We start from the raw sequence: 13,733 nt of genomic DNA, 5'->3' as shown, positions 1-13,733 counted from the left end.
CTGGTTCAGACCTGGTTCAGAACTGGTTCAGACCTGGTTCAGACCTGGTTCAAAGCTGGTTCAGAGCTGGTTCAGACCTGGTTCAGAGCTGGTTCAGAGCTGGTTCAGACCTGGTTCAAACCTGGTTCAGACCTGGTTCAGACCTGGTTCAGACCTGGTTCAGACCTGGTTCAGACCTGATTTTCCTGTTTGCAGGTGTGTTACCGGGTCCTGATGCAGCTCTGTGGTCAGTACGGTCAGCCTGTCCTCGCCGTCAGAGTTCTGTTTGAGATGAAAAAGGCAGGAGTCCAGCCCAACGCCATCACCTATGGATACTACAATAAGGTACTAATACAGCAGTAAATTCTTGAAATACTTCTACACAGAATTTACAAAGTTTACTGTAAACAATGCAAGTACTTACGTACAACACGTATCAGTTTATCAAAGCATTTCAGGCGGTGTAGTAAAAGGAATACCTTTATTGTCTACCTCAGAGTAAATCTTTTGTTCACCATCACAAAATCGATTCACAGCAGGACAGTACGATGGTGTTTCAATGTGCTCCTCTAGTGCTGAAGTTGATGGTATTTGGTACAAACGAGCCCTGAGTACACCTTTGTATTGCCAGTAGTGAACAGTAAATACCTCTGTGTACTGCAGGCAGTACTGGAGAGCACGTGGCCCTCCAGTTCTCGCGGCGGATACTTCTTGTGGATGAAGCTCCGGAACGTTCTTCTGGGAGTGGCTCAGTTCAAACGAGCTCTGAGACGGGATCAAACCAGTAACCTCAGTCCCCTCTCAGGTAACTCACTTGTGTATGGTTGAATCTTAACAAGGTTCCAAGTAGAACTTTGAGTGAGACAAAAAAGAAAAGAAAAGATAAACGTTTTATTGAAAACAACAAATAAACTGAAATAGTCTGTTTTTGCAGCTGAGCGAAAGTTTAGGAACACATGTCTGTGCAAAAATGTGGATTGGGTGTAATTTTCTGTTTGGTTGTCTCACTGTCATGACGTCCTGATGGCAAAGGCAAAATAATTCTCTTTTATCCTGTGTTTGGGTTGTTGAGCTGCATAAACAGGGCCTCTCACAGTGCGCCATTGGTGCTGAGTCATTTTGATTTATTTCTTAGATGATCCTGAGGGTTATGAAACAAAAAAGGCAAGTGGCAGATCCAACAAAATACCACCAGCTCTGAACCTGAGGATCCCATTGGCTGGACGATCCTTGAGCCCAATAACCAGTGTTTTTTGTAGACGAGGATCTCAGTCTGAGGGATGCTCTCTGTAACATCTGCACAGAGCCAGAGGCCGTTTGACCTTTGCCCTGCACTAGCCGAAGCTCCATTGTTACACTGAAGGTCATTATTGCGCCTCCTCTCTGTGGCGCGTAGAAAACATCTCAGATTGATCTGCCTGATATGTCAGTTTTTTCTCATCAGAGAATAAAACTTTCTTTACCTTTCAGTGTCCTTTGTTTGATTTCTCTCGAAAGACTCCAGTCGTCTCCAGTGACGACTTCATTTGGACCTAGGATCCTCCAGCCAATCGATCCTCCGGCTCAGGGCTGGGGACATTTTTTTTTGGGTCTTCCACTTGACTTTTTTGTTCCATAACCCTACATCTACTCTTGCTACCTCTACTATTACGCCTTCTGCTGTTAATGATTATGTGCCGTGTGTGTTTTCAGAGCAAAGCAGTGACACTGAGAGCCACAGCAGTTTGGACAGTTCCCCTGGAGACGACAAGTCCAGCACAGGTACCAGTCCAGAGCCAGGGGTTAAGTGTCCCCACCAACAGTGACACCAAAACTTCGCCCTTGGGCCTGTACTCAGCTCGGGGAGGTTTCCAATGAAGTCATCCGTATGGAGAGATTTTATTGTACTTTTCCTTTAGAAAATCTCGGAAAGCTACTGCAAAAAATACACATAGGCTTTCTTAACCTCTTAACCCCCGCCTTACATTTTCTCCTGTCCGGTAAATCTAAAAAGCTTTCGGAAACAAAGAATCAAAATGGCAGCGAAAATGAGACTTAAACAAGGGCAAAAACGCAACAAAAAAGCAACAACAAAGGCGACAAAAAAAGTCATGAAAAAACCAAGCCAAAAAAATGAAGAAGAAAAAAAAGGAAAAGTAAATGAATAAATTGGGAAATTGTTTATTAGAGCAGAAACAAAAGGGACTTCCTTTAATCCTGTCCCTCGACCAACAACATTGAACAGTGAAATGACTGAAATGACTGGGGACATTGAAATGACTGAAATGACTGGGGACATTGGTTTGGGGACTGGGGACATTGGTTTGATTTTTCCAATACCATCCATCCATCCATTTTCTTTATCTGGGGCCGGGTCGCGGGGGCAGCAGTCTCAGCAGAGATCTCCGGCCTTCTCGATCCATGCACCCCTCCTCCAGCTGTTCTTGGGGGACCCCGAGGCGACACCAGGCCAGCTCGGAGACATAGTCCCTCCAGCGTGTCCTGCGTCTTCCACAAGGCCTCCTCCCAATATGACATGCCTGGAACACCTCCCGAGGGAGATGACCGGGAGGCATCCGGAACAGATGCCCTAGCCACCTCAGCTGGCTCCTATCGACGTGAAGGAGCACGACTCTACTCCGAGCTCCTCCCGAGTAACTGGGCTCCTCACCCGATCTTGAAGCGTGCGCCCAGCCACCCTGCAAACTAAACTTATTTTGGCCGCTTGTACCCGTGAACGATCTGCGAATACACTGGTATTTTCTAATACCAGTAGAACCTAAACCTTTTTTCCGACACCAGACTGGCAACAGTGCCCAGCCCAACAAATGCCTATTCTGTTTTTCTTTTTAAAATGGCCCAGTTTTGTTAAAGTATTTGATCTGGTTTCAATTATATCACCAAATGTATTGCTATTGTGAGATTTCTCTTGTATGTTGTGTTATAAATTTGGGCAAACCTCCTGTACATTCTGCCGCCTCATCTGCTCTGTCTCAGTCATTTCACTCTCTTTTTCAGTACTGTTTAGTAACATCCTCCCCTTCACTGTCCCCTCACTCCCTTCATGTGTCCTCCCCTCCTCTGTCGTCTGTCTCATCAGTGCGTCTGGATTTCAGCTGCTCCTCTGAGTCCTATTCTCATCCAGGTGAATCTGTCTGTCTTCATTCACATCTGTAGACTTTGGGTTGATTTGGGTTTATCAAACAGTCCGATACCAATTACTTGAAGTTTATGTTTATTTCAAGCACATTTAAAATGACTGTAATGCATATACACTGAATACAAGACATTTGTTAGAAAAGGAGCGTGTTGAAGTGAAACCTTACGTAGTTGCATTCAGCGTTTACAATATTTATCACTGCAAAAGAAGTTGACAACTAGTAGTACCTGAACTTTGGTATTATTTAATGGGACCCAGCCCTCCTTGTAGGTGATCCCTCTCTAAATTAACTTGGGGGTATGCTCAGTACCACTGAAGGGTCCAAAGGTCCAAACTCTGCAAACGGCTCAGCAGAAACCCCTGTTGGTGATTTGGGCGACTGGAGTTTTGAAATTCATATGCCCTCTTAAAGCAGTGCTAAGTAACTTGTTTACCTTAATAAATCCTTTTCATAGTCCCTCTGGGGTAATACAAGTGTTAATGGGATGATTGGGGGGTCTTTCATCTCCCCTGGTGTCTCTGCACAGAAAACCACAATTGCAACTTCCCCGCCTCCGGGTTAGGGCCACCGATATACACTAATGGAATCACAAAGAAGAAGCTAACCGGCTAACGGGCAATGCTAACTGCGAGCTAGCGCCACTTAAACAGTATTTACAGCCAAGTTTGAGTGAAAAGAATTATCATTGTGTAATTGAGTTGTACAATATCCCTCTGTCCCTTTGTCTTTTCTGTCAGTGTAGTATTTACTAAAACAAATAAATAAAAGATCCGCACAACTTTGTCGCTCCAAAGCTTATTTAATGCTCACCAGGTAGTGACGTTTCGGGCCTTCTTTATTTCTTTCTTAATATAGAAATAATGAAAAAGCTATTTTATAAATTAAAATAAGGTTGTAAGGCACAACTCAGTGGTTTTCCAGCAGAGGGTGGAGCAGCTGCTCAGAGAGCAGGATTCAGGAGGATTGCTGAGAACTGCGTGAATGAAGCCAAAAACCACTCTTGGGGTGTTTTTGATAAGGAAATTGCATAACAACATGGCTAAAAGCTCCAAAAAGTCGATTTTGCATGATATAGGACCTTTAAATTATAGCTTTTCTTCAGAAAAGTCTTGATTGCTGTGTATACATGTGTGTATAACTGATTAGAGTTGTGTGTTTTCAGGAGACCAGTCAGACCTGGGCTACAACTCTCTGTCCAAAGACGAGGTCCGAAGAGGAGCCGCTGTGGACCGGGCCGACTGCAGCTCGTGTAGGTTCATCTTCCGCCTACTGTCCCGGTTCAGTCACATTTTACTTTAACTGCTTCGTCACAACATTTAAGTGGGAAAAGTGTTCTTGTAATATATTGAACTTTTGCTTTGCACTAGATTAAATCAGGTCCAAATACTCCCCTCGAGAGTTCCCCCTTTCACATAAAAATCTGTGTTTTCAGTGTCGGAGTGTGAGAGCGCTAAAGGCAGTCGGGAGAGGATCCACTCTGAGGCATCTCACAGCACGAACAGAGGGATCGTCCGCAACAGCGCCTCCTTCCTGCAGTCAACAGCTACTGCCTCCGTCAGTGCAGGTAACATGCACAAGCAGAGAAATCACAGAAGCGCAGTTAAGTATCTGAGCCTGTTGCTACAAATGCTACTTCTGTTAGCCAAGCAGAAGTAGCTTCCTGGACCTGTTTGAATTGGGTTAGCGATAGCGATTTGCTAATTGCTAAAAAAGAAAAAAAGAAAAAGTGTGTCCCTTGGCCCCAGCTTCAGAGAAAGACTGTGCTTTGTGGCTCTCCTCAGATCACATGGCCGGGCTCTGCTTCAGCACGTCTCTGGACGAGTTCTGTGACCTGCAGGACTTCGGGAGGAGCCGCGGAGACGTGGAGCAGGTCTGTCCTCCACAAACAACAAACGTCTCACTTACTTCATTCATCTTTAGACAAGTTTACATTGACACACTCGATGTAACTGCTCTTGTGAAGTGTTTCTGTACCTCACTGGACTATTTTCTCCTGTCTTCAGTCTGGAGGGGAGTGGAGGACTGTGCGCAGGGACAGGGCCAACAGCAGGTCCACAGTCCTGGGCCTGAACATGAATCGGGCCCAGACTGACCCACACAAGATCCGGGACAACATGGCCGCCGACGCCAAGATCCTGCGCCTCGGGACCTGTGAGAAAATAATTAAAAAAAATAATACATACTTTATCATTTATTGTGTCCGACTGTTGAGTTCAGACCATGTGTTTCTCTGTTTGGTTAATACACCTGTCAGTCACGCCCCTCAGAACTAGAGAAGAGAACACTGCTATACAGTGGGAGGAAAAAGTGAGTAAACCGTTTGGAATTTCTCCAATATCTGCCAAAATTAGTGACAAAATGTGGTCCGATCTCTATTAAAATCACCAGAAACAGTAAACAGTGTCTGCTTGAACTAATACCACACAAATATTTACATTTTATATTATTCCTGCATGCATGGAATAAGTAAGTGAACCCCTGTGAATGTTTACATGTTATGGCCAATAAAAATATAATAAAATATAAGTGAGAAATTCCAAACGGTGTACTTACTTTTTCCTCCCACTGTACATTTCTCTAAAGGATTGGAAAAGGCTAATTTAAATCTGGCAAAACTCTAGAGGAGATTAGGCCCGATAAGAGTTCAGGATTTGCACACGGCATTAAAAAGCATTAAAAGTCCTTGAAGGAATTGTGCCAAAATCATGGCCTTCAGTGTCATTTAAAAACAAAAATTGGTTTCAAACTGGCAATTAATCTAAATTTACTGGAAAATTAGGACTTTGCTCAAACGTTTTTACTGTATTAGTTCATTGAAAAGACCACAATGATGATGATGGTCTAAATCATGTTCATTTGCAGTTTTGGCTGAAAGTGACACATTTTTTACTCAAAAGCTGTGCTAATTGTTCAATTCTCTTTCCTCCATTTGATGTTGAATGAATGTTTGCAAATCTTAAGAAATTAAATATGTTCCACTTTCTATCTGCGTTTGTGGCATTAAAGGTGCACTATGCACAATGATTTTCACATAAAAAGTTGCATAGTGCACCTTTAAACTGTAGTTTTTGGGCATTAAATGACATTAAAAAGCATTAAATTTGACTTCCTTCTGCTGCTAACAATGATGATGATGTTGATTTTTTTTGTCTACAATAAAGTGACGGTGACGAGCTAAAAACAAAAAGCTCTTTGACTAAAGCAGGACAAGTTTTCGTTGAAGAGACAAACCCATTAGAACATGTTCGTTCACAGTCAGAGCAGAACAGACTGACAGAATCTAAACGTTGGAAACTTTAGAACTTCAAAGACATTTGTGTAAAATGCTTTTAGGTGGAGTTCACCCTGGAGAATTAGAAGCTAAGATGATATTTCAACGAAAATGACTTGAGTCTTTGGCGAGCGACCACAAAAGGGCTGGAGAGCTACTTGTTGGAGATCCCTGACATAGCGTCTGAACCCAGAAAGCATATTGATGAACAAAAGTTAATAAACGTCTTGGAAGCGATGAAAAGCCCTGTTCACAATCAGGACATGTCTGCCTTTTGTGGAGGAATCTGTCACAAGCTTCATATGACCTTCAGCCTTCATCCACATTTCCAATAGGTCACTTATTGATTTAAATTGATTTGTTGAAATACTATGAAACTTACTAAAACTAGACTAAAACCTTTTTTTTGTCATTTCTGAATGTGATAGTTTTAGTCCAACTGTGGCTCAATCTAAAATAGTTTTTGCCGAGTCCAGATACATTTCAACACTGTTTTGTGATTTTCTCGCAGCTCCTCCGCGACATCAGGCGGAGATCAATGAGGAAGACTCCAGCGACGAGGAACAGAATGTTTCGGACGCCATCTTTGACTTGGAGGACATCGACCTGGAAGCCAAACCGCTTCGTAAAAAAGCTGTGGGGCGCAGTGTGAGTTACGCCGGCGTCACTGTGACGCGAACGGGGATCGAAGCGGGAAACGACCCTCTGTCTCTGTTCGCCAAAACCTCAGAGGAGGAAGTGAGTCAGGAGCAGCGCACCAGAGAAGACGTGGAAGAGGAGGAGGAGGAGGCGAACAGCGACCGCAGACTCGCCCGAGAGATAGAGATGTACATGGAGCACGTGGGCAGCCCCCGCAGGTCAGGAGGGGATATGCATGTCTGTATCTCAATTCTCCCTATTAGCCCTTTGCCCTTCCCTTCTCTTTTGCGCATTCACGAGAGACAAGGTGGTGTCCCAATTCTGTTTAGCAGAGCTTTTTCCGATGCGGACTCTGAATGGAGGGGTAGGCGGAGTTTGAGTAAACACTGAAACAAGCTGTGAAATATAAATAAATTCATCAACATCTTCAATAAGCAGTTTTAACACACATTTACTTAGTGCAACAATTAAAATAATCAATTGCTGTAAATGTGAATTGTATGTTTTTGTTTTGCTGCTGCGAATTTTGAGTTTTTTTCCTAAACTTTCAATACTTTGCTATTGCTCCGTTTTAAGGTGTAGAAGAGAGGGGTAGAAAAGAGAACTGAGGTTGGGCCTTAGTCTTGGTTTAAAACTAACTCAAACATATTTCTTCCTCCAGGTCTCCCAGAGTCCCTCGCTCGCTGACTTTTCAGCCCGACTCTGGCCCCGCCTGTCAGCGGTCTCCGCGGCGACACAGCCCGAGCCCCGCCCCCTCCCGCAGCAGCAGCCTGGTGTCCCCCCTCAGCTCCTCCTCCTCTTCCTCCTCCTTCGCCCTGGACACTCTGCTCACGCCCCGCCTGGACCTGTTCCGCAGCAGCGTGGTGTCGGCGTCCAGAGAGGTGGTGGACAAGGCGAGCCGCTGGTACCTGCGTCTGTCTACGCCTGGGAGCGCACAGGTACAGCGCCACCTGTAGGCAACAGAACTCCTCCAACACAGGGCTATCATGTTAGAGTGATGTCCGTGATGAGCAGGATGAACATAATGTACTCGGTGTAAATGAGGTGTGGGGCCCGATGATTCTGAGGAAAACTGTATTCACGAATACACACAATTTCACCAAACCTTTACAGTTCTGTCTAAATGTTCACAAGACGTTATATGAACATTTTTATTTAGGGTTATTTTAATTAAAACCTTTTTTTTTAGTTACACTTTTACCCCGGTAAAAAAAGAGAAAAAAGTATAATGATATTAGCCCAATCTAAAGGAATCAAATTGACGTGAGACGTGACAGACTGAGACACTGCCAAAAATCAGAACTTTTATTTCCTGTTCAGCACATTAAATGTAGTATCAAATCGAAGTTGTGACCATATCGAAACACATATCGAACTGTGCCGAAAGCATTCTCTTCACTGCCCCCTTCAGGAAGACGACCTCTCTGCCCCCGACCCAGACAGTTTAGACCCAGACCAGACGAGGGCCTCAGGGCTGAAGAACGGCCCCACGCCGGGCTCTCTAACCCCAGGATCTCGGGTCCTGTTGGGGTCTCCCGCTCCGGTTCTGACACCGAGTGTGTCTCCGAAGAGAAGCCCGGTGTGCAGTCCCACCAGAAAACCCCCTCCACAAATCTCAGGTCAGCCTCGTTCACCAGGCCTCAGCGGTAACAGAGACCTGGGTTTGTGACGTTCTGTTCATGTTCCAGGGAAGCTCCTCTCTCCTCCGGGTTTAGCCGACAGATCTGAGGTGTGTTCCTCTCAGTACACCAGCAACACCAGCATCTTCAGCCAGTTCGCCATCGAGGTGAGTTCACTCCATCAGGGTGAGATATCGGGAGCAAGGGAACGTTTAGTGGTTCAGGGCAGCTGTTGGAGGGAGTTCACAGGCTGCAGTGGGACTTATTCTTGCATTATTCTAAGCCAGTGGTTCCCAACCATTTTTCCTTGAAGCTCCCCGTCTGCCTGCTGTAGTCAGGTCTAAAACTGTGGCCCCACAAATGTACTTAAACGTATAAATAATTGCCAGTATGTATTTATTTCAAGCAAATTAAAGGAAATGGGAGCGTGGGTTGGAGATCTACATCTGTGGCATCTTCACTTAAATGATAAAGCTGTGTGTGCTGCAGGTCCTGATCTCCAGCTGCTCCCTGTGCACCTCCTGTAACGCTCTGGTCTACGATGAGGAGATCATGTCAGGATGGAGCGCAGACGACTCCAACCTCAACTCGTCCTGCCCCGTCTGCGGCTGCCCCTTCCTGCCCCTTCTCAACGTGGAGATCCGGGACTACCGGGGGCCCGGCAGGTAACGGCTCAGACAGAGGCTATAATGTTCTCATGTGTCACATCTGACTTGTCCTCTAAAATGGAGCGCCGCTGCACTGCCGAGGGCCCGGGAGGTAACGGCAACATCTTGAGGAGAGGCTCCAACAGGCTATAATGTTAATATAATGTTCCCATGTGTGAAATCGGACTTGTCTTTTGTTAAATGTTTAGCCTGTTGTGATCTACGTGTGCTATAAAACTAGATAAATAGTTTAGCGAGCAAGCATCTCAAAGCCTTATTAGCTCAGAGTGTCAGGAAAATGGTTTGCTACAGAGTTTGAGCGTCTAGAGCAGGAGTTCCCAGACTTGAAACCAAAAGGTCAGAAAAATAATATTCACAGAAGTCAAAGATCTGAAAAAAAATTCTGATTGCACTAAAACTGTAAACACTGAAATAGTAAAAATGTAAAATGCATTTGTAAATGAAATCACTTATTCATCCGAGTGCATTTTAACATGAGCAAAAAATGCATCATATTGGTATTTATTTAAAAAAAAGAAAAAGAAAGTAAAGAGCAGTCCTATAATGAGGCACACAGTTCTAAACAGAGTCATGACACTGTTGTCTGTGAGGTTCTGAAACGTGCTACAAAAGTAACTGATCTAAATGTGCATCACTCACAGCTGTGAGTAGAGTTCTTTGTACCCCACTCAACCATGAATGTTATAGTCATTCCAGCAGTGTGTGCGCCGCTTTATATGCTGCCCCTACTGGCCCAAACTGAAACTGCACTTATAGTAACGCAACAAGCTGGGGTCTGGACCAGATAGCCTGGAGGTCAGCATCTGGACCTGAGTCCGGAGTTTGAGAAGGCCTGGTCTAAAGCAACAATTGGCCGTCTGCTGAACAGCCCATTGTTGTACAAGAAATAACATATTCAGTTCTTGGTCAAACCAAACTCAGAGAGACACACATACTGGATTCTTACTTATTTGAAACAACTTATTTGACACTTGATATTGTGCACGAACAGTGGTTAAAGTGGACTTTACGCTACATTAGGTCAATATCTCTGTCCTGCTTCACTGTGGAGTCCCCCAGGGATCTATCCTTGGACCCATTCTTTTTGCTTTATACTGTACCTCCTCCCACTTGGAGAGATTTTTAAGAAGCACGGCATGTCTTGCCAGCTCTACGCAGATGACTGTCAAATTTACATTCCCATTGCCAAGAATGACCCCCCTAACACCCCTGCTCGACTGTCTAGGTGACGTCAAGGCTTGGTTAGCCCAGAATTTTTAAAACTAAATGAGGGAAAAACATGGCATTTGGATCTTCCCTCACGGACTTGGGATCACTAGAAAATTATTTGCGTCCCAAAGTCATCAGCCTTGGGGTCACCATAGACAGGGATTTTAAAATTGATAAACAGATCAATGGCGTTTTAAAATCGGGTTTTTATCATCTTTGTCTTTTATCCAAAGTTAAGCCGTTTTTTAAAAATCTTTTAATCTTTTTGAGCAAGTTTGCACGCTTTTGTGCACAGATGCGGAGGGGCAGAGTGTTCCACAGCTTAGGGCCGACAATGGAGAACACTCTACCCCTCCACATCACCGCGGAGTGTTTTAAATCTTGTCTTAAGACTCACTTTTATTCTCTGGCTTTTAGCACTGCGTAAGTTGTGTGGTCCCCTGTGTCTTTTTATTTATTTTGTTGAGTTTTATTCTTATTTATAGTTTTTAATGTGTTTTTATGTATATTTATTCTTTTAAACTGTTTAATTTCTATTTAATGTTTTATACTCATCTAGCGGTAGAGCTCATTTGTATTGTTTTGGTTTTATTGTTTTTGTGGTTGCGTGTGCAGCACTTGTTGGTTTATGATCGTCCATATCCGTTTATTGGGCACTACAAATGTCCATCATATGTGTCTGCAGTAACCACAGCCAATCGTATCATTGTATCAGATGATGTACACCCTGTAAACTTCCGTGCTAAACTATTTAGAACACGGTTGCGTCTGCTGCTGTCATGTTGGATCCGTAAATACACTTTTTAAAACAAATTTTATCCGTAAATAAACTTCAAGCTCCCGTACATCGAATAGCGCGTCATCGTTTTGCCGTCCCTCCTTGTTCTGTGATTGGTCCCAAATCCATGCGAAAATTTCGGCCGTGGTTCCCAGGCTGCTGTGCAGTTCCAAATGATTCGAGCGCACACAGCAGTCTGGTGTATTTTCAATTGTCAATAATATGCTGTTTAAATTAGCCTTGTACAGTGATGAAAACAGAACTGTCTACATCATTATTATTTTCCTAACAAAAAAAGGAAATTACTTTTATTTATTGTACTGTGAAAGTCCTGTGTACGTGTTTCCCAGTGGGGCCCCTGTCCCTCTGCTGCCTGTGTCAGCTCCGCCCCTGCTCCATGCACTCCGCTTCTCAGTTTATTTAGTGCTGGTGATTATAGGAGCCAAATGTGTGTGTATGTGTGTGTGTACACTGGGTGGCGCTGTTGCCGCGTGCAGATAGGCCGGGGCAGTCAATGCTGAGACAGGTGTTGACCCAGAAGGGCAAACAGGTTTTTGACCGCTTTGGCGGAGGTTTGTGTTAATGCTCTCGTGTTTTTATTGACGATTTTAACCCTTTGATGAAGCATGGCATAAAGAATGACTTTTTAAGCCCTTACTGGACCAGTATTGACCCTGTTTTGATTAACACCAAACATCAGGTAACCAGCCGCCTAGCGTGTCATACCAACATCAACCCAGTACTGGGATTGTTTGTCAGACACAATTCATTTGATTTTTTTTTCAAGGTGGCGGAACTCAGTTCTGTAAGGTTTCGGCCCACTTTACCCCCCGTGCACGAACAAAATTGTAAAAATTACGGCTTTTTCTCTAGCAAATAGAGTAACAGGGACTTTTTGAAAGGCTAAAGGTCTTGTCATCTGGCCAACGCTGTGACCGTGTCTGAGCTGCAGTGGCTACAAACCACCTGCTCTTTGGATTTAGAGGTGTTGGGTCATGTTATGGATGTTATTGTCAGGAACAATCACCGTCTGAGCTCAGAATGTAGCACTGGTCAGTAATTAGTCCTAAACCTGCTCTGCTGCCTGCTTTTCTCTGGTGATCTGACCCTAGCTGATAAATGGAGATCCTGACTGTTCCCCCGTCTGTCATCAGGCTGTTCTTAAGGACCAGTGTGGAGGACCCCAGCAGCTCCTCGTACTCCGCCTGCAGCGCTCTGGACTCGGGGACGCCGTCTCTGTCCCCACCCTGTCCCTCCAGAGCTCTGTCCACCAGCTCCCCAGACCTGTCCTCTACGCCTGTCCCCGGGAAGAACCTGCCCAGGTAAACCAGCGCTGACCCAGGAGTAAACTCGAGTAAAATGAGATGGAGAGGAAGTCTTAACCAGGACAGAATCAAGAGCAAACCTGATCTTACAGGATAAAAAATGCATTTTCTTTTTTCAGCGTTAAACCATGTTGTTCCCTCGTCACAAACACTCCTGGAGTAGTATTTCGTATCCGTCATGCAGTTTTGAGTTACACTGCATGCATTTATTTAGCTTTTTTTTTTTTTTTTTACTGTATTGTTATTTTCTTCACATTTTCAAACTTCAAACTGTGTAAAACTTAAAGGCTGTTGGATCGAAGCATCCCTGGTGATGGCAATGTTTGTAATGTGTCACAAATTGTTAAAAGCTGGTCAGAGGGATGCGACGCTCTTGAAATATCTAAAATTATTAGGACGTCACTGCAGGACCATCAGATGTTTTGTTGCCAATAGCCAACAGGGTCAAAAGATGACAAGAAAAAAACACAAATAACTGTCTAAAATCAAGCACTACGCATCAGGATTCCATTATACCAGTGCTGTCATTTTCAGCAGCTGTAACTGACATGAAGTGTCCAGAAATACAAGGCATTCACTGTTCAGAGATATTTATTCATAAAACAGTTGTTTTTGTATAGATTGATATTTTATCATATGATTTGACATGTGACCTGAGGATGAAGGACCCTGGCAATTGAGAAACAGCTAATGTGTTCATCACGCTGCCATAGTCTGCCAATATCTGATAGTGCTTACATTCACTGTTTTAGATTACGTTATTCATAGGGGGAAGTTTCAGGCCGAATCACAATCCTTACCAGCTCAGTGCTTGAGTGTTTTGAAGCCTCAGTTCGGCAGGACGTGTGAACTTTAACCTCTGGACACTTGTCTTCTCCAGGTCCCGCCTGTCTCCGAGCATCACAGTTCCTTCAGACGGACACCAGAGGTCGCCGTCTCCCGGGCAGAGCATGGCCCGCAGTGTGAGCGACTACAGCCGGGTCAGAGAGGGCACGGCCGCTCAGCAGCGCCTCCCTGTGTCCGAGAGCCTGCCCTGCAGCCTGCACCACGCCCCGGTACAGATCGCAATCTGGAAGTTTCACTGACTATTTCTGACAGAAATACT

The 13,733-nt window shown here is 44.5% G+C and overlaps 1 protein-coding gene across 1 annotated transcript in view; it reads left to right on the top strand.

Moving 5' to 3' along the window:
• LOC306961925 (C-myc promoter-binding protein-like) overlaps window positions 1-13,733 on the top strand; it is a 32,397-nt gene that overhangs the window by 15,309 nt on the left and 3,355 nt on the right. The window contains exons 16-29 of the mRNA XM_079554885.1: window positions 196-324; window positions 643-784; window positions 1,672-1,740; window positions 4,282-4,368; window positions 4,552-4,683; window positions 4,901-4,989; window positions 5,123-5,270; window positions 6,902-7,247; window positions 7,691-7,967; window positions 8,441-8,648; window positions 8,718-8,815; window positions 9,138-9,313; window positions 12,458-12,625; window positions 13,509-13,683. Coding sequence (XP_079411011.1) covers window positions 196-324; window positions 643-784; window positions 1,672-1,740; window positions 4,282-4,368; window positions 4,552-4,683; window positions 4,901-4,989; window positions 5,123-5,270; window positions 6,902-7,247; window positions 7,691-7,967; window positions 8,441-8,648; window positions 8,718-8,815; window positions 9,138-9,313; window positions 12,458-12,625; window positions 13,509-13,683 — 2,244 coding nt within the window. The remainder of the gene's footprint in view (window positions 1-195; window positions 325-642; window positions 785-1,671; window positions 1,741-4,281; window positions 4,369-4,551; window positions 4,684-4,900; window positions 4,990-5,122; window positions 5,271-6,901; window positions 7,248-7,690; window positions 7,968-8,440; window positions 8,649-8,717; window positions 8,816-9,137; window positions 9,314-12,457; window positions 12,626-13,508; window positions 13,684-13,733) is intronic.

Source organism: Gobius niger (assembly GCF_951799975.1).
Source record: "Gobius niger genome assembly, chromosome: 4".
NCBI classification, from domain to species: Eukaryota; Metazoa; Chordata; class Actinopteri; order Gobiiformes; family Gobiidae; genus Gobius; species Gobius niger.
Note: the sequence above shows the minus strand (reverse complement) of the source record. Positions and strands in the feature narration are given on the sequence as shown.